General features: G+C 43.8%; 1 protein-coding gene across 1 annotated transcript in view; it reads left to right on the top strand.

Moving 5' to 3' along the window:
- The window catches only part of ppp5c (protein phosphatase 5, catalytic subunit), a 46,141-nt gene that overhangs the window by 5,705 nt on the left and 13,634 nt on the right, over nucleotides 1-26,802 (top strand). Inside the window, exons 2-7 of the mRNA XM_043680841.1 lie at nucleotides 3,563-3,804; nucleotides 9,934-10,081; nucleotides 14,007-14,128; nucleotides 19,970-20,035; nucleotides 21,787-21,885; nucleotides 25,776-25,881. Coding sequence (XP_043536776.1) covers nucleotides 3,563-3,804; nucleotides 9,934-10,081; nucleotides 14,007-14,128; nucleotides 19,970-20,035; nucleotides 21,787-21,885; nucleotides 25,776-25,881 — 783 coding nt within the window. The remainder of the gene's footprint in view (nucleotides 1-3,562; nucleotides 3,805-9,933; nucleotides 10,082-14,006; nucleotides 14,129-19,969; nucleotides 20,036-21,786; nucleotides 21,886-25,775; nucleotides 25,882-26,802) is intronic.

Genomic DNA, 26,802 nt, shown 5'->3' with positions numbered 1-26,802 from the left:
CATCTCTGCATCCTGTCAATGTCACGCTGCAGCCTACAACAGCCCTCTATACTGTCAACGACACCTCCAACCTTTGTGTCATCTGCAAACTTGCTAACCCATCCTTCAATCCCCTCATCCAAGTCATGAATAAAAATTACAAAGAGTAGAGGCCGAAGAACAGAGCTCTGTGGAACACCACTCACCACTGACTTCCAGGCAGGATACTTTCCTTCCACTACCACTCGCTGTCTTCTGACGACCAGCCAATTCTGTATCCAGACAGCTAAATTTCCCTGTATCCCATTCCTCCTGACCTTCTGAACGAGCCTATCATGGGGAACCTTATTAAATTCCTTGCTGAAGTCCATATACACCACATCCACCGCTCGACCCTCATCAACTTGTCTCATAACATCCTCAAGAATTCAATAAGATTTGTGAGGCATGACCTGTCCCTCTCAAAGCCGTGCTGACTGCATTTAATCAAGGAATGCAATGTAAAACATGAAGTTTTCATTTTGTTAGATAAAAAAGTAGAATATTACTTAAAGGTGAAGAGATCGAGATATCTGAAAGAATTGGGGTGTCCTTATCCATGGATCACTACAAGCTAGCTTGCAGGTGCAGCAAGCAATTGGACAGGCAAGTAATGTTAGAAGTTATCTAGAGAGAGTTTGGGTAAGGCTCTGTCTCCTGATACCCCCAGAAGATTCACAATGTGCATGTTGAGTGATGCTCTGCTGGTTTGGAAAAATAATTGCTCTGTCCAATTAAGAGTGAATGGGTTGGAATGACATTGCATGAGGGGTGCAACATTGTGCATGTTTGTATATGTATACGTGGAGTGTCAGCAGATACACTCTCCGACTACAGGAAAATAGATCTCTTGCTACAGTTTTATAGAGCTTTGGTTATGTCCAGTTTTTGCCTCCTTATCTAAGGAAAGATACCTTTACCATAGAGAGAGGTTCACTCGATAATTCCATGGGATTGACTTATCAGGAGATATTGAGAAACCTGTAATAAAAGCAAAGTACTGACAATGCTGGAGATCTGAAAAAAGAAACAGAAACTGTGGGAGAAACTTGGCCAGACCCGGCTTTTATTTGAACAGTGCCTGCCTGGTTGCTCATAGCTTTTTGTGATTCATGTACAAAGGTACCCAGATTGTCTCAATACCGCTGCATTATTTAGGCTCCTGATTTAAATAATCTTGTTTGCTGTATTTCCCTACCCCTCTGCCACTTGAAACAAGTTCTTTCATTTAGTTCGAGCAAAACAGTTATCGATTTTGAGTATATCGATCAGTTCTCCTCTGTCCTGGGAGGAACAATCCCAGCTTCACCAATTTCCCAATAATTGTCATTCTCTTATCAATAATGACATTCTCAGAACCCTCTTTTGCCGTCTAGTAAATAGCCTTTTGAAGTTCTATTGGGTACAGGCAGCAATATTATTGGCCTAACAAGTGATGGTGGACAAGGGACCTCCAGAAAATTGAATATTAAATTTGGACGAGTGCATTACTATTACATGTTTCTTGTCTGTCCACTTTTGTATCTTGGGACATTGGAGTGTAGTCAGTGTTGCTGTGTTAAAATCGGCAGATAATTGAAGGGCAGCAAATGTACATAAAGTAGCAAGATGAATGATTAGCTCACCTCTTGCTCATGACTTTTACTGAGGGGCCACTATTGGCCAAGACTATGAAGGAAGTCGCATAAGGTAGTGCTCACATGCTATTTCATGTCCATCTGACTGGATAGATGGGTCCTTGTTTTAATGTTTCATACGGAAGTTAATACTTTTGATAATACAGCAGTCTGTCCTCGAATGTTGGCTGATGCAAGTAATTGAAAGTCATAAAATAGGAATCAGCCATGATCTGATGGAATGGTGCGATAGACTCTGTTATTGCTATGTTAATTGAATCATTGAGATATACAGGTGCAAGATATTGATTATGTACTTTGAACATACAAAGACCTGCTTCTGGCCTTGAGCAATATATATTCTGAATGTACCCTAGTTATGTAAGGCAACGGACCTTTTTTACTTTTTTTGGAGGCTCCTTCTTAATTTTGGTTGAACTTGAGCCCCAGGCTACTAATCTTTGGCCACCTGGTCTGTGTATGTGGGGGAGGTATTGTAGCCAAATCAAAGGACCTCCTCACAGGTCTACTCCTGGGCCTTGCCAATGTGACCATCAGCAGATCCAAGCAGCAGGCCATGGAGGCATTAATTAGAACCAACTTCTTGGAGGCAGAACATACATTTAAGTTCTTCCCCGACACGTGGGCACTGCAGAAGCTGGCATGTATTTTAGTCAATATTGACATTTTAGTTTTATTTTATTTTGATTTTTGTTACAGTGCCCTTTAAGACGCTGCCATTTGTTAATTTTATTATTTTGGTTCAGTTTAAACTCATTTCAAAAGAGGGTAGAGAGTGAGTGTTCTCAGTATCTGAGGACATCTTGGTTAGTGTATTTGGCTGTGAACTGAAAGGTTGATCGTTCACCAGCATCCAGGGGTGGAAGGTGTAGCTGTCTGAATATTTCATCTGCTTACCAGCAGCCAGTTAGCTAAGTGGTTAGAGCTTGGTGGTAACAATGCGAAGGTAGTTGTTTGATGCCTCTGCTGGCCATCAAACCTATTCCCAAAGCAAGATTTATCAGGAGTATAAAGCGAGCTTTCTGGGACATGAGGTGCTGATTCAGGAAGAGGCAGACATTTGTGTTGCATTCTGTAAATAAATCTAATATTGAGTAAAAGGTTGGCATCTGGCCTCCTAGTTTAATGACCGGATTCAAAATGGATTAACAGGCTATAGGCATGTTCCTCCTTCTGTGTTTCTATCATGTACTCAAATCCAGGAGAGAAATTTCTACTCGCAGTCTTCTGAATTTGAGGCAAAGACATTGCTATTGAACTGATCTGAAGTGGTGTTCCACACTAGAATGGACTGATTCTGAACAGACAGTAAGCATTTTAATGAATAAAATGACTTAGTTTCCTCTGTGTGCTCCTTTAACATTTTAAATTCCACTTGATGTGAAAACGTTAATTAAAAGTGATAGGTCCTGTGACCCAGTAATGAGGTAATTCCTCTCTTGGCTGTCAGCATAGCCGCTGGGTCATAGCTATATTATTCATGATTGGTTGCCAATGAATCAGCCTTGGAAAGAGCACATGCTGGTTAGTGATGCTGTCCATGGCTGCACTACCAAGTCACAGACGAACGGTGAGCACCCTGGGAAGGGACTTGGGGGGGATGTAGCCCAGTTTCATTTTGCACCTTCAGAAAAGGATGAGAACCATTAAGTTAAGGCCATAGGTAGGGAGCAACAAATTTGAAGATTGGACTGTTCATTCTGGCTTCTGTCTTGCACTTATACACAATCTGTGACAAGTGCTAAATTTGAAATGAGCCAACTTGACCAAATTGATAGTTTCTAATACATGATTACTGTGTGCCGTGTTGGTCACCAATTGCCATAATTTCTAGTGAACTCCACAAACTTTAGCTAGCTGAATTGCCCCTTGTCAGTTTTTTTAATACCAGTCTGTTCCCCTTGCAGATAAGGATTACGATAATGCCATTAAGTATTATACACTGGCCATCGAGCTGAACTCGGAGAATGCTATTTATTATGGGAACCGCAGCTTGGCATACTTACGGACTGAATGTTATGGGTACGCCTTGTCAGATGCCACCAAGGCAGTGGAGCTGGATAAGAAATACATTAAAGGATACTACAGGAGGGCGACAGCCAACATGGCATTGGGCAAGTTTAAGGCAGCGCTCAAAGACTACGATACGGTGAGTGGGAATCTACTGACTTTGCTCTTTTAAAGAAAATGGTGGAGGCCATTTAGCCCCATAAATCTATCCTGTTGTTGCAAAAGGTTGCCTGATCTGTGATCTAATTCCATGCAGTTACCTTTGCTCCAGATCATGCAATACCTTTTGGAATTAATCCAGTGTCAACTGGAGTGTTGTATGGGTATTTTTTTCAAGTCAACTGTGCAAATAACAATCAGACTCCCTTTGTCTTGTGATTTAGACGCAAATTTTAAAAATCAGAAATGTTAAACGGATGAAAGACTGACATTTTTAGAGTGGCTCTCATGACCAGGAGGCATTTAAAAGTATTTTATAGCTAATAATGTTTTTCTGAAATCACTGTTGCCATGTGGAAGCCAGCTTACGCACAGCAAGATCGTAACAAAGACCGATATGAAAATGAAAAGGTGACCTGCTCTTGTGGTGTAGGCAGAGGGATAAGTACTAGCCAGATCCCCAGGAAGAGTTTTCCTGTTCTCCAAAATAGTGCTGTTGGAATTTTGCACCCACCTGAAGGGCAGACAGAGTCTTGTTTCAACCTCGACCAAAAGAAGGATAGCATCTTTGGCAGTCAGCACACCATCAGTATGGCATTGGGTGTATTGTACATATTTTGTTCATGCCCTGGTTGAACTCTGAACTTTGTGACTCAGAGATGAGTGTGCTACAAGTTGAGTCACGATTAACAGGGGCTTGGTTGTAGGGTGTGAAAGCTGGAAACAGTCAGCAAGTCAGATAGAATTGGTTGACTTGTCAACACATGGGACTTGAGGGATTTCAAGTGTGCAAAGAAAGAACCTGGGTAAACAGAATAGGAACAGTAAAACAGAATGGAATCAGAGTTAGGATCCAGATCCTTTTAGTCATTTTCATGGCATGTTGGAGCAGATTTGAGAGGCTGCCTGGCCTACTCCTGCTCCTATGTCCCTAACACAGCTGGCTAAATAAACTAGTTTCATTGGAACATGCTGCATTCTTCCATGTTTTACTTTGACTCTGTTTTATTTCCCACCTCCGCCCAGTAATAAAGTGAGTGATAACTGGCGCTGCAGGGGAGGTCCCACTATCCACTGGCATGTTTTTTGCAGAGCATTTATTCCTTAGAGCTCAGTGGCAGGAATCCTGATTGGAATTCACTTTGCCAATTCAAGGCCATGGAAACCAATGTTGTTGTCTTTACTGCAATCCCAGTCAAGATGGGCTCATATCAACGCAAGCGGTTGAACAAGCCTCAAAGCTTCTGTATTGCAGCTAATCAGCAACGACTTGTATTTGCACAGTATCATTGACATAGTACCAGGTGCCACGATGTTTTACAGTGGTGCTATCAAGCGCAATCTGACTCAAGAAAAGATACTTGGGCATGTGACCAAACTTCAGGTCAAAGAGGCAGTATCTTAAAGACCCTAGGTTGGAGAGACAAAGGTGTGGAGAGAAAGTTCTAAAGCTTAGAGCAGAGGCAGTCTCCACTGCTGGAGCAATTAAAATTGAGGTGCTCAAGTGCAGACATCTTAGTGATTATAGGACTAGATAAGATATTAGAGATTGGTGGATAAGGCCATGGAAGACTTTGGAAAACCGGGTAGGAATATAAAAGTTGCTGGATCAAGAACCTGTGTTGGTTGGCAAAATCATTGCAAAACCCCAGTGATTTATTTCAAATTGCTCACCCTCCCTACCAATAGGCTTCTAAGCATCAGTACTTTCCACTGTTTAGAAGTGCTTGGACACAACTCTTGGAGTGAAAACTCTGCAGTCTGACTATACTCACAAAATTGTAAAAGACAGTGTGCTAACAAAATTAGAGTTGAAACTTTATTGCTGGAACAGCACAGCAGGTCAGGCAGCATCCAGGGAACAGGAGATTCGACGTTTCGGGCACAGGCCCTTCTTCAGGAAATTTCCTGAAGAAGGGCCTGTGCCCGAAACGTCGAATCTCCTGTTCCCTGGATGCTGCCTGACCTGCTGTGCTGTTCCAGCAATAAAGTTTCAACTTTGATCTCCAGCATCTGCAGACCTCACTTTCTCCTCTAACAAAATTAGAGTCATACAGCATGGAAACTGTCCCTTCGGCCCAGCTCATTCGTGTCGACCAGGTTTCCTAAACTGAACTCATCCCATTAATATTGAACTATGATGATCTGTAATGTTCTCCACCTCTCACTTCCCCACCGCCTTCGAGTCAGTCCACTCTTCTTCCTGATGAAGGGCTTACGCCCGAAACGTCGATTCTCCTGTTCCCTGGATGCTGCCTGACCTGCTGTGCTTTTCCAGCAACACATTTCCAGCTCTGATCTCCAGCATCTGCAGACCTCACTTTCTCCACTCTTCTTACAGTCAATGTTCCCAAAATGTCTTTATTCATTCGGGATCACTGGTTAGGCCAGCATCTATTGCCCATCCCTCAAAAGCTCTGCAATGTTTCTGGTTTCACTGAATTTATTTCGTACTGTCTGTTACAGATTTAAAATAGAAAACTACTTAAGTTTTTTTAAAATCTTGGCCATTTGAGACAAAACTCCGTGGATTTTGTACGGGCTCTGTGTGTCCAGGCGGTTAGATTATAAATTTCTAAACTTCACAGGAGGGAGGATTTATACCTTCACGCAGATTTTATTGAAGAGTGGGTATTAGCCAGTTTGGTATAGTGGATGGCAGTACATTCACCTCTAAATCAGAAGGTGAGAGTTTCAGCCTCATTTGGGACTGGAGCATTAGTCATGACTAGTGGAGTACTTGGGGTGTCCTGCATTTTCAGATGTCCACTTTCAACTGAGCGGTTACATCAGAGCCATGTACTTAAAAGACCCTGTGGTTTGTTGTTTTCATACGTTTACAGCATTAGGATGTCCCTGGCTAGGCCCAGCATTTATTGCCACCCCTAATTGCTGAAGAGAGCAGTTGAGTCAACCACATTGCTGTAGGTCTGGAGTCACATGTAGGCCAGACCAGCTAAGGGTGGCATTTTTCTTCCCTAAAGGACATTAGTGAACCAGATGGGTTTTTCTGACAATCAGCAATGGATTCATGGTCCCCATTAGACTCTTAATTCCAGATTTTTATTGAATTCAAATTCCACCATCTGTTATGGCACGTCCCCAGACCATTACCTGAGTCTCTGGATTAATAGTCAAGCCGTAATACCGCTGGATCATTACATCCCTTTGTTTTGCCACATAGAGCAGAGATGATTACCAGGATCTTCTCCAACTTTTATGAAAAGTGACCAGTTTTACCTTTAAGTAGCACCAGTACTGTTTGTGGGACCTGGCTGTGTGCATGCATTTTCCTGTATGCATGACAGCATTTCATATGCAATTCATTAGCTGGAGACTACTTTGGGCTATCCTGCAGATGTGTTTGGTAATATGTTAATGTGCATTTCTTCCTCCTTGTTATTTATCTGTTGTGATTGTGAGCCTTGTGTTTATTTTGTTATTAATTCAGTTTGTCATTTTCTCTTTTCCTAAATATATTAACATGTTAGGGTCCATAAAACTGTTTGGTTATTGATTCAGTGCAGATATTTGAACATGGGGGTCATCATAATGGGGTTTGGCTTTTGTCTGCCTCCACCTTACAGACCTGGCTAATAAGAACTAGGAGCAGGACTGAGCAATTCAGCCCTGGTTCCGCCATTTGATATGATTGTGGCTGATCTCATCTTGGCCTCAACTCCACTTTCTTGCCTACTCTACATTACCCCTCAACCCATTAAAAATTAAAAATCTGTCTATATTCCCCTTAACCTTACGCATTGTCCCAGCATCCACTGTAATCTTGGGGAGTGAATTCCACAGATTCATGACCCTTTGAGAGAAATAATTTATCCCCATTTCTGTTATAAAGCTGCTAGCCCTGAGCCTAAAACTATGACCTCTTGTTCTACGTTGCGTCACATGAGGAAACATCCTTTCTATGTCCACCTTGTCAATCACCTTTAGCATCTCATACACCTCAATTAGATCTCCTGTCGTTCTTCTAAACTTCAGAGAGTAAAGGCCTAAACTGCTCAGTCTCCTCTCTTTATTAGACAACTCCCTGTTTGGAATCGATCTAATGAACATGCTCTGAACTGCTTCCAATATAGCTAAATCCCTCCTCAAAGCACTGCAAGTATGATCTCCTTGACATCTTGTTCAGTTGCAGTAACTTTGTTACATTTATACTCTTTTCCTTTAGCAATAAATGCCAAAATTCCATTTGCCTTCATTACTTGCAGTACCTGCATGCTAGTTTACTGCAAAGCACTCTGAAGTTCCCTGGTTAGTCATGCAGTTCTGTAAACAACTGAATCTTTACAGGGCCCTGACCAGTTAAAGAGGAGAGGTTTAAAAAAGATGTGTGGAACTTGAAGCTATGAACACAAGCAACGTGGTGGGAGGGAAGCGTTTTGTAGGATGGCTTGCATTTGGTATTTGGAAGTGCAGTGAGTTCATAGTATTCAAACAAGATGTCATCCCGCTCATCCACACAAACACCTCTGCTCCGAACTGAGGGAAGCCTTGCACTCAGGCAGTCCTGTTATTGCACTGTAAGTTTATTAAAAAGCAAACCGATGTTAAGTTTAGATGTTCTTGTTTTTGACTGACTCCTGATGTTGGTCCTTTGTACCAGTTTGATTCACATATTGAGTGTGTCACTCTCCAGCAGATTCCCGAAGCGCTGGCAGTGTTTGTTTTTAAACTGTTGCTGCAGTGCATGGTTTGGAGCATGCACTGAACTGTCATGATATTTAAAGTGGAACTAGAAGGGTGATGAATCTTCAGTAAAAGCTTAATAGAAAATCATTCTGTGTTCAGTCAGTTGTTATAAATACAGGTTGGGTGTATTTGTAACTTATTTTAGCAGCAGGCTTTTTGATCTCACCCTACCCCACAACATTGCTGCTCGCTCGCGGTCATCTTCACAGCCTTCGTTTGAAGGTGGGTTTCATGCTAACGCTTTGTTTTCTTGTCCGTGTTTGCGCACTTGTTGGCCTTGTAATTTTGCTATCCACTGAGTGTCTAAGGCTCCTATGTGCTTGTGGTTAAAGATTTTTCTGTGCATTTCCAAGAGTTAAGACAGTTTCCAATCTGAAATTTAATTGTTTCAGGACAGTCTGAGTGAACCCTTTTTAATGTCTTGTTAAATTCACATGGAAAGTTCAGTCCAGATGCCACAAAGGCATGATTGCTAAATATATTTGAAGTGTGTGTAAAGTAAAATGATAAATATATGCCATTTTTGTAGTGTATCCATTTGAACTGAGGGAACACCAAGCAACTGAATTGCAGCTTGCATCCTAGCAAACTGAGGTTGAAGAGAGCTAGGTGTTATGAGTGGCTATCTGTTGGTTATTGATCTGATGCCTTGGTAGGAGCCAGTTCCATTGGTTTCAGAGTTGCGCACACAGTGGATCATGTACTGTGCTGCGCGTGATTTTTCAAATGAGCTTTGGCATGAAATTGGCCTGTTGACAATGCTCAGATGTGAGTGAGCCAGACAACCTTTGATCTGTGAATGATGGCTTTGCATTAGGTTGTTCTTCATAAAGTTGGCCTGAAATCAATTCAAACAAAATGAAAATCCTGGTGGTAGGTTTGGCTGTAATGTCTTGGCGATAAAGTCAGTTTCTTCATCACTGGACTTCCCCTCTGTTCCTGCAACTAAGAGTCAAAAATGTAAAATGACCATAATCCTGCCAGACTATGGGGCTCCTCACATTCCCGAGTGATGACTGGTGGTTAAACTGAGGGTCACCATACCTCAGGCGAGGGGAGAGGGTAAGAAGGAGAGTTCTTCATTATAATTCCAGCTTGTGCAGGAATTGAACCCACACCATTGGCGTTACTCTGCATTGCACACCAGCCATCCAGCCAACTGAACTAACTGACTCCCATGCAATTAAGTGACAATTGGATCAATAGATTTGAGAGGGAAGGGAGAGCGGAATATTGTAACTTTAGAAGGAGCAGGCTTGATGGGCAGAATGGCCTTTTCCCACTTCAGACTTTGCTTTGAACTTTTGGTGAAATGGCATAACCTGTTTTTTTTTCAGGAAATGAATCCCTTTATTAGATTTGCATTCGGTTATAACCTTTGTCTCTTTCTGCTCTGTTGCAGGTCGTTAAGGTGAAGCCAAACGATAAAGATGCTAAAATGAAATACCAAGAATGTAACAAAATTGTCAAACAGAAAGCGTTTGAACGTGCAATAGCAAACGATGAACTGAAGAGATCAGTAGTGGACTCTTTAGACATAGAGAGTATGAGTAAGTATTTTAGACCGTCTGTTTTAAGAATGGAGACTTCATGTTTCACACTGAACCTATGTTTGGATCAAGCTCCGACTGCATTTTCTGTTTTATTAGAACTACTTCACCCAGAAAGGGGCTGTTTGACCTATTGTGCCCCTGTCTGCCCATCAAAAGAGCTGTCTAATTTGACCCAGTTCCTTTTTGAAAGTTCCTGTTGGATCTGCTTTCACCATCCCTTCAGGCAGTGCTGTTTGGCTCAGAGCACCTTTTTTTAATGTAAAAAGTTCTCATTTCACCACAGGTTTTTTTGGCACATTTCCTGATGATGCTGAGTCTTGCTGGTGTGCAGGTTCCAGGATACCTCCAGTACGCCCTTGAGTTATTATTACTCTTTCTTCTGTTTTGAAGTTAAGTGCTGCTCAGAGATTTGCCCACAGAAAGCATCGTGTGAACTTTGGCTGATTTTTTTTTTCGTCCTGCCTTTCCTGAGACCATTTGCCCCTTCCCATTCTGCAGCTGTGCTCAGCTCAGCTGCATTAGTTCAGGGCAAGGCTTGGACCTCAGATTTTGCAATCTGCATGTCTCAATGGTGAATATCCATGGAGACATTCCAGGGGTCTGTGAAGTAGTGAAATAGTATGTGAATGAGTGGTGGACTTGATAGGGGCCGTGCGAGACTCTTATGTGTGTCCCGAAGAGTGGACTGGCTGCCTAACCTCTGAAGGGGCCATGTATGTGAAAGTGCTGACTAGCACGCAAATAGCCCGAGAGGTCCAAAGTTATCAGAGCTGCAGGAGGTTGCTCGGAGAGGAAAGTTTTTAAGATGTTCAAGTTTTGAGTGGCATGGTGGCACAGTGGTTAGCACTGCTGCCTCACAGTGCCAGAGACCCAGGTTCAATTCCCGCCTCAGGCGACTGTCTGTGTGGTGTTTGCACATTCTCCCCGTGTCTGCAAGGGTTTGCTCCGGGTGCTCCGGTTTCCTCTCACAGTCCAAAGATGTGCAGGTTAGGTGAATTGGCTATGCTATAGTGCCCGTAGTGTTAGGTGAAGGGGTAAATGTAGGGGTAGGGGTATGGGTGGGTTGTGTTTCGGTGGGTCAGTGTGGACTTGTTGGGCTGAAGGGCCTGTTTCCACACTGTAAGTAATCTAATCTAATCTACTAAAGCTCAAAGCAAGGACACAAAAATACAAGCTTGTCCTGAAAGAAACAATATTGTGTTATATAATTGATGTAGGTCAGGGTCCATGATTACAAATTCATCCGAAAAGTCTCTGCGTTGGTCGTCCGGGAGCAGCTAATGGTCCCCCTCCTGATGCAGAGAGTGACGTGATCTGACAGGCAGCATTTTCAGTGGCTTCCTCCCAATTCGGGAAATCCAGGGTTTCATCTTCAGTTTGTGTTTGTTGCTGTCAGGTGGCTGGGTGACATGAGTATGTTCTGGCTGGGTGAGTGCTTGTTCCAGTTAGTGCCTTTTGGTTTTGCAACGAGGAAATCAGCTGGTGTTCCAGTTCTTTTTTGCTACCCGCTGCTTTTTGTTTAAACCTGTGGGTGCCCAAACCTTTAGGCGGTTCTTGTGGTCCAGTTTTCCTTGCTGCTAGTGTTGTTGTGAAGATCGGCCATGAATGAGAGACGATAAAGTGTACTCAGCATCCAAGGAACCAGCATGACATTTCCACCTTCAGAGAAGCAAACAAGTGGTAATAGTGACAGGGATGCAAATTCCTATCTAAATTCAGTGCAAAAGACTAACTTTTCTTTCTTAGTGGATGGGAGCTTGGATTGGCAAATTAAGACCTCACTGTTGTAGTGTTTGAGGTGTCTCCTATTTTGTGTTCTCATTTCCATGAACTTTTTGCTGCTCTCCCTCATCTTTCATCTCTCAGCTGGTGCCCCTGAAAGCTGTTGTGAGTTGTTGACTTGATATCACAAGTTGTTATGATGCTTGTGGCTTTAACTCGTCTAAAAATAAATAGGTTTTGTTCCCAGAGTAACCTTCAAAGTTGGGACAAGAAAGCTTCTGCCCAGCCAGGGGGCTGAATATATACAGACCACTTTTTAAGTGCGGTTTGAAGGATAACTGCCAGAATAAATTCCCCTTTCCCCCTTAGAAATAGCATTTGCAATGTTTGAGATAAAAGCATTCTCTTTCGTGTTGCTGAATAGATGATGTGCAGTACAATCTGCTTTCTCCCTTCCACCCTCAAAAGGTTTTTAAACATTTATTCATGAAAGGAATCAGGATGTCTCTAGCAAAACCAGTGTTTATTGACTGTTCCTGATTGCCCCTTTGATAAGATGGTGGTGATCCAACTTCTTGAACGTGTCAGACTTGCTGGGCCATTTCAGAATGCAGTTAAAAGTCAACTGGGTAAGGGTAGCAAGTTCCTCCTGGGCATGGATTTTTAAAACAATCTGGTAACTGTGGTTTCGTGGTCACCATGACTTTTTATTGCTGATTTAAAAGATTGACTCAATTTAAATGACCCAACTACATGGTGAGGTTTGAACTTGGATCTCTGAATTACAAATCTATTAACATGACTGTTATGCTATTGTGCCGTTATGTCAGTCTCCTAGGATAGGGGTAACTGAAGATGGCTTGTGGCAATAGGCTCTTATTTGTTTACAATGTGATGGACGCTTGATTCTTTTCCAAGGTCTCATCTCTCTCACTGCCGCTTCTGCTAATCCTTTGCCTCTACTGTTGGTTCTGCTGGCACTAGTCCCCCTCTCCATAGGTGATCCCAGGCAGTCAATGTCACAGCTATGCTGCTAACAAACACGTGAAAGGTCAGGAGATGACCAGATGCAACACTTTGCTGACTCCTCCCTCTCTCGCATCCCACTTCCCCATCCTGGTCATGCAATCTCCTAAGTGACCAAAAAAAGGGATAAAAATCTAGATATGTGAAGAGAAACTTGAAATCACCAGGGATCTGCAGGTTACTTATATCAAGTAATATGTACTTGATTTCCCCACTCCCTCCTTACCTACCTTCAGTAACTTGAGGTAACCTCTGTTCTGAGGACTTTGTCAGTCACCCTTTTTGGTAAATTCCTATTTACCAGTCTGCTGCATGTTTGATCACTTTTGTGGGGGAAAAAAAGTGTTTTGTGCCATCAAAATTACTCCCTCTTGCATTTTATGCTTGCCCTCCCTCGTTCTCCAATTCCTATTGGGTTCAAATAGCAAGAAATCTGATCAACTCCTCTTGACATTCAATTGCATTGCCATCACCAAAGCCTCCATTGGCTTCCTTAGGATCACCCTTGACCAAACACTTGGACACACATAGTCTGGCTGCAAGAGCTGGTCATAGAGCAGGAGTTGTGTAGAGAGTGATTCACATCCTGACTTCCAGTTGCTTGGATGACTGAAGCTTTGACAACACTCAAATCTTGCCATCCAAAACAAAGCTACCCATCCTCCAGCATTCACTGCCGGCTGCTGGAGCAACATGGCAGCAATCTGCAATATCCTCAAGACGGACTGCAGCAACACACCAAGGCTCCTTCAGCACCTTCCAAACCTGTGACAGGACAAGCAGAACATAATCCATAGGAAACATCACCTGGGCTTTGCCCTCCCAAGCCGCACACTAGCCTGATTTGGAACTATAACCCCTCCAAACCTGGCACCTAATTTGGAACTGCATTGTGTTGTACCTTCACTATTACTGGATCAAAACCTTGTAACTACTGCCCTAGTAGCACTGTGGGTGCAAGACTGCAGTGGCTCACCACACCTTAAATACAGCTACTTTCATAGGATGGAGGCATTGTTGGCTGGGTCAGCATCAGTTATCCGTTCCTAGTTGGATGGATGACGAATGCTGACCTTTCCAGCAATGCCCAAATAAAGAAGGGAAGATGTAATGCATTTTTTGATGCTGCATATGTCACCATCTCTCAGTCTCCCACCTTTAATTTTGTATTTAGCAATCGAAGATGATTATACCGGTCCCAAACTGGAAGATGGGAAAGTCACTTTAAAGTTCATGAAAGAGCTAATGCAGTGGTTTAAAGATCAGAAGAAATTGCACAGAAAATGTGCTTATCAGGTAAGGAGCCGTGGCTTTCTCCAATCGCGGTAGTTAACAGCAGACCCTGGGCATGTGAAAGACTGATGTGTTTGTTGACAGTGTGGCTCATTCGTCTAAGGGTAAGGTGCTCCTACTAATTGGTTCTGGTCTCTTCTGTTTCCATTACTCATCCTATATCTTTGCAGTTTGTGACTATTCTTGACACTGCATATTGTACTCACTCACTTTTCGTGTTAAACCACTGTCCAGTCTTTCTTAGGCTTTCCCTAGGGACTTACCCATGCTGTCTGGGAAGTAATGACTTTGAGCGTTGTGGCCAAATGCTCATGCTTCCTGGTTGATGAGCGTCCTTGAGCTTTGAGTGGTCATCCTTTGCTGGTTTCCAACTCAGGAAAGGTGATCTGACTTCCATTTGCAATTGTAGAACTGAGGAGATCTGAAAACATTGAACCGCTTGGGGAAAAGTGTTTAGAAAAGTGAAGGCTGGGGAGTATCCCGGAAGAGAGTTTGAAAATTATTGTTCATTTGGCTGTTGTAGACTTAGGAGAAAATGTTCCCACTTATGGATGGGATCAAAACAAATCTAAGAATATCACTGGTGAGTTCAGTAAGCAAGTCAGGAGGAGCTTCCTTATCCAGAAAGTGGTGCAGACGTGGAGCTTGCTACCTCAAGGAGTGAGAGAGACGAACTTAAGGGTTAGGCCTACATGCAACATGATAATTCTTAACTACCCTGTAGGCAGTTGAGAATGCACAATCAATGCTGACCTTGCCGGTTTGGGGATTCTCGACAAGCATGTGAGGGAGAAAGGAGAGAAGGTTAGAGATCGATTTGGAAGAAGATTTGGCTCGGAGTTGGGGGTGGTTTGTGTGGAGCATAAACACCTGCATTGATCTATGGGCCGAAACTCCCACTGCTGGCCAGGCAGGTATTTGTTGTCCATCTCTAAATGCCCTTGAACTGAATGACCTGCTAGTCATTTCAGAACATAGTTAAGTGTCAAGCACAATGCTATGGGTCTGGAGTCTCACACAGTCCAGGCCCCAGGTAAGCAGAGCAGACTTCCTTCTCTAAAGGATCTTTTTTACCCATTATCAATGAAGTTTCACGGTCACTATTACTGGCATTAGCTTTCAGTTCTTTGATGTGCTGTATTGCACACTCCATGTAACCTAAATTTATAACTTGTACCCACTGGAAACATGCAGCAGCGTGGATGTTTTCCGACTTCAGCTGGAGGATGATTCTGCTGTTGGGTCCATTTCAAAGGCTTGCTATAGCACATTGTAACCAGGTGATGTCAGGATTACATGGCACAAGATTGAAAATCTTCAATATCATGGCTTACCCAGAGCAGTGTGACAGAAGCACAGAAACAACAGGCGCTCTTGTTTTGTCTTATTTTTATAACGCACCAAATAAACTTTACTAACATAAAGGCACTGTGTGAAATACAAGTTGTCATAGTCCAGTCTGTTTTATTGATTGATTTGCAGCTCCCACATTATGACCTTGAAACATTAGCTGTCATTTACAGCAATAAAACTTGTGGAAATATGCTTATTAATATTGTCTCACCCTTTCATCTTTCATTTCTCTTCCTTATTTCCGCTTCCTTCTCACCTATTTAAAGGTTTAATATATTGAATCATAATCCTGCTCCTTACCAGCCTTTCCGTGGCAAAAACTTTATTTTTGATGAGAGGTTTTTGCTGGCTTCGAACCTTTAATGCTTCTTTTTGGAACAACTATATTTAGAAGATCAACACGTTGCTGGGAAAGTTTCATTTAGACACCTGGTAAAACTTGCCAAGTACATTGGCAGTCTAACAAGTTAAACTGGCCTGCAAGAGAGGCTGTGGCTTATGAGCATTTCAAAACCTGCAGACAAAGAGGCACATCCTTCTGTGCTGAAGTCACTATGATGATATACTTCAACCCTAGTTCACTTGGGTGCGCTCGTTCTCTTTTTTTTTTCTCTCTCTCCCTCTTTTCTCTCGTTTTCTCCATCTTTTTTTCTCGTGCTTTTTTCTCTTGCTTTCTGTTCTTTCTTGTGCTTTCCTTTCTTTCTGTCGCTCTCCTTTCTCTTTCTTGTTTTCCCTCTCTTTTTTGTTCTCCCTCTCTCTCTCTTTGTTCTCCCTCTTTCTCTCTCTCTTTGTTCTCCCTCTTTCTCTCTCTCTTTGTTCTCCCTCTTTCTCTCTCTCTTTGTTCTCCCTCTTTCTCTCTCTCTTTGTTCTCCCTCTTTCTCTCTCTCTTTGTTCTCCCTCTTTCTCTCTCTCTTTGTTCTCCCTCTTTCTCTCTCTCTTTGTTCTCCCTCTTTCTCTCTCTCTTTGTTCTCCCTCTTTCTCTCTCTCTTTGTTCTCCCTCTTTCTCTCTCTCTTTGTTCTCCCTCTTTCTCTCTCTCTTTGTTCTCCCTCTTTCTCTCTCTCTTTGTTCTCCCTCTTTCTCTCTCTCTTTGTTCTCCCTCTTTCTCTCTCTCTTTGTTCTCCCTCTTTCTCTCTCTCTTTGTTCTCCCTCTTTCTCTCTCTCTTTGTTCTCCCTCTTTCTCTCTCTCTTTGTTCTCCCTCTTTCTCTCTCTCTTTGTTCTCCCTCTTTCTCTCTCTCTTTGTTCTCCCTCTTTCTCTCTCTCTTTGTTCTCCCTCTTTCTCTCTCTCTTTGTTCTCCCTCTTTCTCTCTCTCTTTGTTCTCCCTCTTTCTCTCTCTCTTTGTTCTCCCTCTTTCTCTCTCTCTTTGTTCTCCCTCTTTCTCTCTCTCTTTGTTCTCCCTCTTTCTCTCTCTCTTTGTTCTCCCTCTTTCTCTCTCTCTTTGTTCTCCCTCTTTCTCTCTCTCTTTGTTCTCCCTCTTTCTCTCTCTCTTTGTTCTCCCTCTTTCTCTCTCTCTTTGTTCTCCCTCTTTCTCTCTCTCTTTGTTCTCCCTCTTTCTCTCTCTCTTTGTTCTCCCTCTTTCTCTCTCTCTTTGTTCTCCCTCTTTCTCTCTCTCTTTGTTCTCCCTCTTTCTCTCTCTCTTTGTTCTCCCTCTTTCTCTCTCTCTTTGTTCTCCCTCTTTCTCTCTCTCTTTGTTCTCCCTCTTTCTCTCTCTCTTTGTTCTCCCTCTTTCTCTCTCTCTTTGTTCTCCCTCTTTCTCTCTCTCTTTGTTCTCCCTCTTTCTCTCTCTCTTTGTTCTCCCTCTTTCTCTCTCTCTTTGTTCTCCCTCTTTCTCTCTCTCTTTGTTCTCCCTCTTTCTCTCTCTCTTTGTTCTCCCTCTTTCTCTCTCTCTTTGTTCTCCCTCTTTCTCTCTCTCTTTGTTCTCCCTCTTTCTCTCTCTCTTTGTTCTCCCTCTTTCTCTCTCTCTTTGTTCTCCCTCTTTCTCTCTCTCTTTGTTCTCCCTCTTTCTCTCTCTCTTTGTTCTCCCTCTTTCTCTCTCTCTTTGTTCTCCCTCTTTCTCTCTCTCTTTGTTCTCCCTCTTTCTCTCTCTCTTTGTTCTCCCTCTTTCTCTCTCTCTTTGTTCTCCCTCTTTCTCTCTCTCTTTGTTCTCCCTCTTTCTCTCTCTCTTTGTTCTCCCTCTTTCTCTCTCTCTTTGTTCTCCCTCTTTCTCTCTCTCTTTGTTCTCCCTCTTTCTCTCTCTCTTTGTTCTCCCTCTTTCTCTCTCTCTTTGTTCTCCCTCTTTCTCTCTCTCTTTGTTCTCCCTCTTTCTCTTCTCTCTTCGTTCGCCCTCTCTCTCTCTTCGTTCTCCCTCTCTCTCTCTTCGTTCTCCCTCTCTCTCTCTCTTCGTTCTCCCTCTCTCTCTCTCTTCGTTCTCCCTCTCTCTCTCTCTTCGTTCTCCCTCTCTCTCTCTCTTCGTTCTCCCTCTCTCTCTCTCTTCGTTCTCCCTCTCTCTCTCTCTTCGTTCTCCCTCTCTCTCTCTCTTCGTTCTCCCTCTCTCTCTCTCTTCGTTCTCCCTCTCTCTCTCTCTTCGTTCTCCCTCTCTCTCTCTCTTCGTTCTCCCTCTCTCTCTCTCTTCGTTCTCCCTCTCTCTCTCTCTTCGTTCTCCCTCTCTCTCTCTCTTCGTTCTCCCTCTCTCTCTCTCTTCGTTCTCCCTCTCTCTCTCTCTTCGTTCTCCCTCTCTCTCTCTCTTCGTTCTCCCTCTCTCTCTCTCTTCGTTCTCCCTCTCTCTCTCTCTTCGTTCTCCCTCTCTCTCTCTCTTCGTTCTCCCTCTCTCTCTCTCTTCGTTCTCCCACGATCCGACTTTTCGTTCTCCCTCTCTCTCTCTCTTCGTTCTCCCTCTCTCTCTCTCTTCGTTCTCCCTCTCTCTCTCTCTTCGTTCTCCCTCTCTCTCTCTCTTCGTTCTGTCTTTTATACTGTGGGAAATTAAGACAAATGCTGGAGAAACTCAACAGACCTGGCAGCATGTACAGAAACAGGAATAGAGTTAACATTTTGAGACCAATGTTTTAATCCTTTTTTAATCCCCTCCAAGTATTCTGAGAGGCAGGATTTACATGCATTTGGAAAGGCAAGGGCTGCTTAGAGAGTCATCATGGCTTTGAAAGTGGGAAAATATGCCTGATAAACTTGACTGAATGTTTTGAAGAGGTGACCACGAAGATAGTTGATGGCAGAGCGGTAGACCTTGTCTACATGGACTTTAGCAAAGCCTTCGACTAGGTTCATAATGTTAGATGACATTGGATCCAGGGAGAGCCAGTCAGTTCAATACATGATTGGCTGGGTGGTGGTAGAGTATTATTGTTTGGACTGGAGGACTGTGACCAGTGTAGTGCCACAAGGATTGGTGCCAGGTCCATTCTTGTTTGACATTTTTATATAAATGATTTGGATGAGACTTTAGGAAGCACTGTTAGTGAGTTTGCAGATGACACCAAATTTGGGTGTAGTGGACAGTGAAATTTTCATCAGCTGGGCCAATGGGTTGAGGAGTGGCAGATGGAGCTGTTGCATTTTGGCAAGACAGCGTAGACAGTGTGCTGAAGAAGGCATTTGACTCTCTTGAGTATAGGAGTTGGGATGTCATGTTGCTGTTGTGCAAAGTTAAAAATCGCATAACATCAGGTTATAGTTCAACAGGTTTATTATGTTCCATTCAGTCTGTTCTCAAACTTTGTTCCAATCTTATCTCCATATCCATCCATTTGTTTTTTCTCCCCCATGTGCTTACCTATTTTCATTTTGAATTAATCTAAACTATCTACCTCAACTCTTCCTGTTGGACTCTAATCTGGTGTTGTGTGATTTTTAACTTTGTCCACCCCAGTGGGGGGGTTTGAGTTACAAGGACAAACTGAATGGACTGGGACATCCCCCCCACCTTCTGCCGAACACCGGAGGCTGAGGGCTGATCTTATAGAAGTTTATAAAATCATGAGACAAATAGCCAAGGTCTTTACCTCAGGAAGGGCACGCCAAAACTAGAGGGCATAGGTTTAAGGTGAAAGGGGAAAATTTAAAAGGGACCTGAAGGGCAACTTTTTCACAGAGAGGGTGATGAGTATGTGGAACGAACTGCCAGAGGAAGTGGTAGAGGTGAATACAATTACAACATTTAAAAGACATTGAGACAGGTATATGGAGAGGAAAGGTTTGGAGGGATATAGGCCAAACGCAGGCAAATGGGACTAAAAACCTGGTTGGCATGGTGAGTCGGACCAGATGGTCTGTTTCCATAGTGTATGACTTAGTGACTCTATCTCCTGTATATAGTCCATTCCGATGTTATCTTTTGAATTTAGTTGTGTGGTCAATTTTCTGTGCCTTCAGAAAGAATTTTGTGAAATAATGCACATGCAGAATACATTACAGAAACGGCGCACACATAGCCTCTTTCCGACAGGAGCATTGTTCTGTTTCCCTCATGTTACTGATTTATCTTGTCGTCTTTTACAGATTCTGGTCCAAGTGAAAGAAGTCTTATCAAAACTCCCAAGTTTAGTTGAAATCATGCTCAGTGAGGTAAGGACTTTGATTGACTTGTAGTCCTGCTGTGGACACAAATGGGTTGGAACTAGTGATGGTTTTGTGTCACTAATTTCAAGTAATTCGGAAGTCAAACCGTGTGTTACCCTTTATCACGAAAAGATTTGAATATAGGAACAAAACAAGCTTTGCTTCAATTGTATAGAACACTGGGAAGATTGCTCCTGAAGTTTTGTGTACATACCTGGTTGTTTTCTCATAGATAGGGATAGAGTGCTGTGCAGGTTCACCAAGTTGGCACCTGGGATGGTGCAGACTATCCTGTGAGGAGACATTGATGTGACTGGGCCTGTATTCTCTGGAGTTTAGAAAAAGGAGAAACCGAAACTCCCAGAAACTTAAAAACAAAATTGAGAGAGATCAACATAGTAGGTGCGGAAAAGATGTCTCCCTGGATGTGAGGTTTAGAACCAGGGGCACATTAGAGTTGCAGATTAGAGTTAAGTCATTTTGGACTGCAAGAATGTGCAGGTTAGATGGATTGGCCGTGGGAAATATGGGGTTACAGGGATAGATTAGGAGGGGTGGGTCTGGGTGGGATGCTCTTCGGAGGGTCAGTGTGGACTCGATGAGCCAATTGGCCTGCTTCCACACTGTAGGGATTCTATGAGGAGGAGCATCTTGGTGCAGAGGGTAGTGAATGTTTGGAATTCTCTACCACTCAACTCTGAGAGTCAAAATAGAGATTGATGAATTTTTACTTACTAAATACATCAAGGGGTATGGGACTAGCAGAAGAATATAGTGTTGCAGCAAATGATCAGCCATGTCCAGAATGGCAGAGCAGGCTTGAGGGGCTGAATGACCCACTCTTGTTCCTCTAATGAGGAGGAAAGGGATGAATTGCATGACTCTTCCAAAGGACTGACCCAATTGTCTGAATGTCCCCTTCTGTGTTATTGAATTCTATAAATATAGAACCCACAGAGAGGAGCAAAAGCTCAAGATGTGCCTCTGTATTAAAGCAACGTGGAGTAGATATCTGCTATTGTGCAGCGCTGTGTGAGGATTTTGACAATATCCCAATTTTCTGTGCAAATACTTTGCCTCCTTGTCCACCAAAGGTGAAAGCTGCTGTGTGACAGTCGAAGGTTATACTGATGTTGGGTAGGGGTAGTAGGTAGAAGAACTCTCTTTGAACCAATGGTGTTTAACATTTTCCTGCTGCATTTTTACGATTCTGTTTTTTAAAGTTTAACCCCCTTGATATTTTTTTTCTTCCTGGATGAAACTGCCACCCTAGCTACTCCAGGACAATTCCAACCCTCTTGCGTCTCGCCCACAATTCCATGTGCCTGAGAGTTTCAGGACATCGATGAAGTAATCAACATCCTGGCGAAACACAACCCTGGTTGCCTGTCTCACATTTTATAGTTGAGGTCACTGTAACTAATTTAGTTTGGGCAGCACGTGCTGAGGACAGTTAAGGGCCTCCTATTACTGCTATCCTGGTCAACATCTATCAAGAAGCATCCTGATCTAAAAGGAACAAATGGTGGAGATACTCAGCTGGTCACTTATCATCTGTGGAGAGCGAAACAGAGTGATGTTTCTGGCCAATGAGTCTTTTTGTCAGATGTTACTTGAATGGGATCATTACTGTATAAACTGCCCATGGCCTCAGAGACTCCTCTGTTGTTTTCTGATAGCAAAAGGTTTGATTGTCTGTCTATTCTATCTGTGCCTCTGTTACACATTTATACTAAGCTGACTGGTTTCTCTTTCAGAAAGAGTCCATTACCATTTGCGGAGACATTCACGGACAGTACTATGACCTGTTGAATATATTTGAACTCAATGGATTACCTTCAGAGTCTAATCCTTATGTATCCTTTTCACATTAAGGGAGTCTTGAGAAAGTGAGTGAGGTACAAGTGCAATTCTGTGAGGGATAGAAAATAAACAAGCTGTGCGTGTAAAACAATGCTCAGAATATCTGAAAGCACCTTGTCGCTATTTGACTCCTTTTGAAGTGCAGTGTATAGTGGTTGTGTAGCTAATATGGAACTCCATCCACAGGAGAATTAAACAGTGAACCTGTGGTGGTGATGTTGGTTTAGCTGTAAGTATTGCCCAGGGCATTGAGTCCTCCCTAACCTCTTGGTCAAAAATGCTGCAGGGCTCACAGAACAGGCATGAAATGATAGAAGTTTGCAGCACGAATGAAGGCCATTCAACTTGCTATGTCCATGCTGGCCAGCAAAGAGCGACCAAGCCCAATCCCATGTTGTGACTCACGGTCATGGTGCTTCGAGTGCTTGTAAAATGTTTGCGTTTTACTGCCTCCACCACCCGGCCAGACTGGACTCTGATCTTGCCTCCTGACAGTGTAGTGCAGCTATATCCACCTGAGGGTGCAGATAGGGCTTCAGGTTAGAGTTCCAGCTAACAGGCACCCTCTCCAACAATCCGGCAATCCCTCAGCACGGCTCAGAGTAAGATCTGCGTTTGCATTCTGAAATGGGGCTTGAAATTAATATGAAATGCCATAGAAACAAATGTTCCCAACCATTGAGTGCAGATGAATAGAAGTACTGCACAGTGATGCGCACAGAGTGTTGTGTCTTTGAGCATGACTGTCATATTGCTGACGAGAAAATGGTGTCCAAGCCTGTGTCTGTTTCTTTTCTTGTCTGTTTGTTTCTCCTCACTCGTCTTCTCCACTGGTTTTGACCCTTTGCTGTCATCCCATTCTGTAAGCGTCACCATTCTGGTACTTGGCCCAATGGAGCATTAACCATTCGGCCCATCGTGTCCACACCAAACCTTTGAAGAGCATCCTACCCAGACCCAGTCCTATCCTATCCATGTAACCCTACATTTCCCATGGCCAATCTACCTAGCCTGGACAATCCTGGACAACATGGGCAATTTAGCATGGCCAATCCACTTCAGACTGTTGAAATAGACCGGAGCACATGGTCTCCCACACAGACACAGGGAGAATGTACAAACTTCACACAGAAAATCGCCTGAGGGGGGGAATTGAACCTGGGTCCCTAGCACCTTGCGGCATCAGTGCTAACCACTGAACCACCATGCCAAGCCAAGCCATTCCTTTATCATCCACCGTGTAAGACAATAACATACACTATGTAGTGGTTGAGTACAATTCTCTCTCCCTCTCTCCCCACACATGTTTGGGTTTGTGAGGCCAAAGCAACTTGACTAAGATTTCTATGAATGCAGTCTTTCATGGAATGTGGGCATCTCTGGCAAGGCTAACAGTCCTTTCCCATACCTAACTCTCACTTGAAGCTGAGCTATCTTCCTGAATCACTGCAATCCTTGGGATCTGGAGGCATCCATGGTGCTGTTCTGGAGGAGGGTTTATGACTCTGTTCCAATGTTACTGAACTGATGGTGATATCATTCTAGGTCAGAATGGTGCCTGGTTCTGAGCAGGCGGTAGTGGTGTTTCTACTCCTCTGCTCCCTATATTCTGGTGGGTGCTGTCCCAAGATGTTTTGGTGAGTCACTATGGTGCATTTTGTAAGTGGTACACATTGCTATCACTGGAGGGTGTGAACATTTAAAGTGTTGAATGGGATGCCAGTCAAGCAGGCTCCTGATTGGTGGCTGTGCTACTTAGATGTTGTCAGGGCTGTACTCTCCTGAGCAAGTGGGAGTACTCCATCACAGTCTTGATTGAGACCAGGATATGAGAGGCAGCCTTTTGGAATTCAGAAGGGGAGTTACTTGAGTGTAGAATTCTCAGCCTCTGACATACTGTTTTAGCCCATTGTTTATCTGGCTGGTCCAATTCCAGGTTTTAACAAGCCGATGTCCACAAGTTGAATTAGGCACCACATAGTTTCAGGGATTTACAAGGGTTTTATTGTAAGCCTATAGTTTCGCACAAACGCCAGTTTCCATTTTTCCTTTCTGAACTGGCCAACATTGTGTGGTTCACTTGTACATATTCTTCAGTATCCTGCTCAGACATGTATGACATGGCTTTGGAGCAGGTTAGACTTGAACCGGGATACTAGTGGCTCAGAGGTAGGAACACTGCCCTGTGAGAAATCCAACAAACATCACCTGTGCTCAGTCAGCTCTGGAGCTGTTTTTTGTTGCCCCCTGTAGTGGTTCTCTTGTGGCACAGAAGGCAGAGTTCATGTCCCACCTGCTACAGAGGTGTGTGGTTATATAACTGAGCAGCTTGATTAGACAAAGAGATAACATTTTTTAAAATTTAGAGAGAGACAGGGGGCCCTCTATTAGCATAGTGGTAGTGTCCCTGCCAGTGGACTGGAAGGCCCGTGTTCAAGTCCCACCAGCCCCAGAGGTGTGTAATACATCTCTGAACAGGTTGATGAGAAAGATAGTTTTGTCATTGACCCTTACGGGCATTCTTGTGGTGCAGTGGCAATGTCCCTACCCCGGACTAGGAGGCCAGGTTCAAGTCCCACCTGCTGCAGGTGTGTGTAATAACATCTCTGAACACGCTGGTTAGAAAATAGATGTTTTATTGACCCTTCGGTGGGCCTTTATGAAACAATGATAGTGACCCTGCCTCTAATCCAGGAAGCCTGGGTTCGCATCTAGCCTGCTCCAGGGGTGTGTAATAAAAGTCTGAGCGAGTTAATTAATTTTTTTTTTGTTGTCCCTTAAAGAGACCTGGATATCTAACACTGGATTCGGTTTCACTCCCTCAGGACATATTGTGCTGTTACTGTCTTTAAGCCTTACAGAGCCATTTTTTTCGGAGAATGGATTTCAGTGGTACTGGTGCAACAATATGTTGTTTGTCCAAATTCCAAATCTTCTCATAAGCCGAACAGGACAACAGAGTGACAGCTCAATCTCAGTTCAGACCTTGGGCCTCTGTACCTTTGTAAAAGCTACCCAACAAAGCAGCAAATACTCAGCAATTGCTGTGATGGGATTCTGGATCGTCTTTCCCATGGGCAGCGTATATTACAGGACTTCTACTAGAAATATCACGAATATAAAACAGCTTGGGGGGCTGGAGATGCGAGTGTGCATTCACAGAACCTCGCACTATATTTGTTGTTGCTCCCTGCCTTTGTGTTCTCTGTTGTCTGATGTTCTCTGTTGTCCGGTGTTCTCTGTTGTCCGGTGTTCTCTGTTGTCCGGTGTTCTCTGTTGTCCGGTGTTTGTCCTCCGATGTCCGGTGTCCTCCGATGTCCGGTGTCCTCCGATGTCCGGTGTCCTCCGATGTCCGGTGTCCTCCGATGTCCGGTGTCCTCCGATGTCCGGTGTCCTCCGATGTCCGGTGTCCTCCGATGTCCGGTGTCCTCCGATGTCCGGTGTCCTCCGATGTCCGGTGTCCTCCGATGTCCGGTGTCCTCCGATGTCCGGTGTCCTCCGATGTCCGGTGTCCTCCGATGTCCGGTGTCCTCCGATGTCCGGTGTCCTCCGATGTCCGGTGTCCTCCGATGTCCGGTGTCCTCCGATGTCCGGTGTCCTCCGATGTCCGGTGTCCTCCGATGTCCGGTGTCCTCCGATGTCCGGTGTCCTCCGATGTCCGGTGTCCTCCGATGTCCGGTGTCCTCCGATGTCCGGTGTCCTCCGATGTCCGGTGTCCTCCGTTGTCCGGTGTCCTCCGATGTCCGGTGTCCTCCGATGTCCGGTGTCCTCCGATGTCCGGTGTCCTCCGATGTCCGGTGTCCTCCGATGTCCGGTGTTCTCCGTTGTCCGGTGTTCTCCGTTGCTAATTCAGTTCTTCTTCCTTAATCTGCGTGCTGTTCAGTTATTTAATGGAGATTTTGTAGACCGAGGGTCATTTTCTGTGGAGGTTATATTAGTCCTGTTTGGGTTTAAGCTGCTTTTGCCAAATCACTTCCACGTTCTCAGAGGTAAGATTTATATTCCCTGTGATACTTTTGTAAGAACTGTTTGTTTTACTCTTTCACGGGATGTACATTTATTGCCCATCCCTAATTGCCCTTGAACTGAATGGCCACGGCAGAGGGTACTTGCAAGTCAACTGCACTGCTGAGAGTCTGGAGTCACATGTAGGCCAGCCCAGGTAAGAATGGTGGATTTTTTGTTCCTATAAGACATTATTGAACCAGGTGTTTTGTTTTTAAACTCCCATCACTGTTGGTTGTCATGGTCACCATGATGTTTGTATTCCAGATCTTAGTACTTAATCTTAATTTTACCAACTGGCATGGTGGGGTTTGACCCACGTCTGTAAGAGGAATAGCCTGGCCCTGTGGGTTAATAGTCTACTGCACAATTTGCCCCGCCCCAAAACCTGCATTGCTGTGCAATCTCTTTTAACTTCAGGATACCCCAAAGCCCGTTAAAGCACATGGAATACTTCTGAAATGTAGTCGCTGTTGTGCCATAGGAAACACAACCAATTTGTGCACACCAAGCGCCCACACTCAGTGAGCCATCAAGTTCATCAGTTTTTCTTTGAAGGTATGTCTTGACCCTTTGATCTTAAATGGGTTTTTTTTCTTGTTCAGGGGACAGTTTCCCTTTCACTCCAGCTCCCTGAGCCCTGGAACCTTCCTCTAAAAGATATCCCATATAACCAGGGATACATCAAGAAAATTTGGTAATTATCTGAAGGGAAGAAATTTGCAGAGATGGTGAGATTTAGTTACTCCCTTGTAGAAGGCCTGCACAGACAATAGACAACTGGCTGCCTCCTGACTGCCTCTTGATTCTATAAGTGAGGAAGATTCCGACCAGCTGTTGGGACGGGCAACAGTCCTGGTCCACAAGAGGCAAAAAAGAATCCCTTTTGAGAGTCTGGTGCTGGA

Source organism: Chiloscyllium plagiosum, chromosome 41 (genome assembly GCF_004010195.1).
Source record: "Chiloscyllium plagiosum isolate BGI_BamShark_2017 chromosome 41, ASM401019v2, whole genome shotgun sequence".
NCBI classification, from domain to species: Eukaryota; Metazoa; Chordata; class Chondrichthyes; order Orectolobiformes; family Hemiscylliidae; genus Chiloscyllium; species Chiloscyllium plagiosum.
Note: the sequence above shows the minus strand (reverse complement) of the source record. Positions and strands in the feature narration are given on the sequence as shown.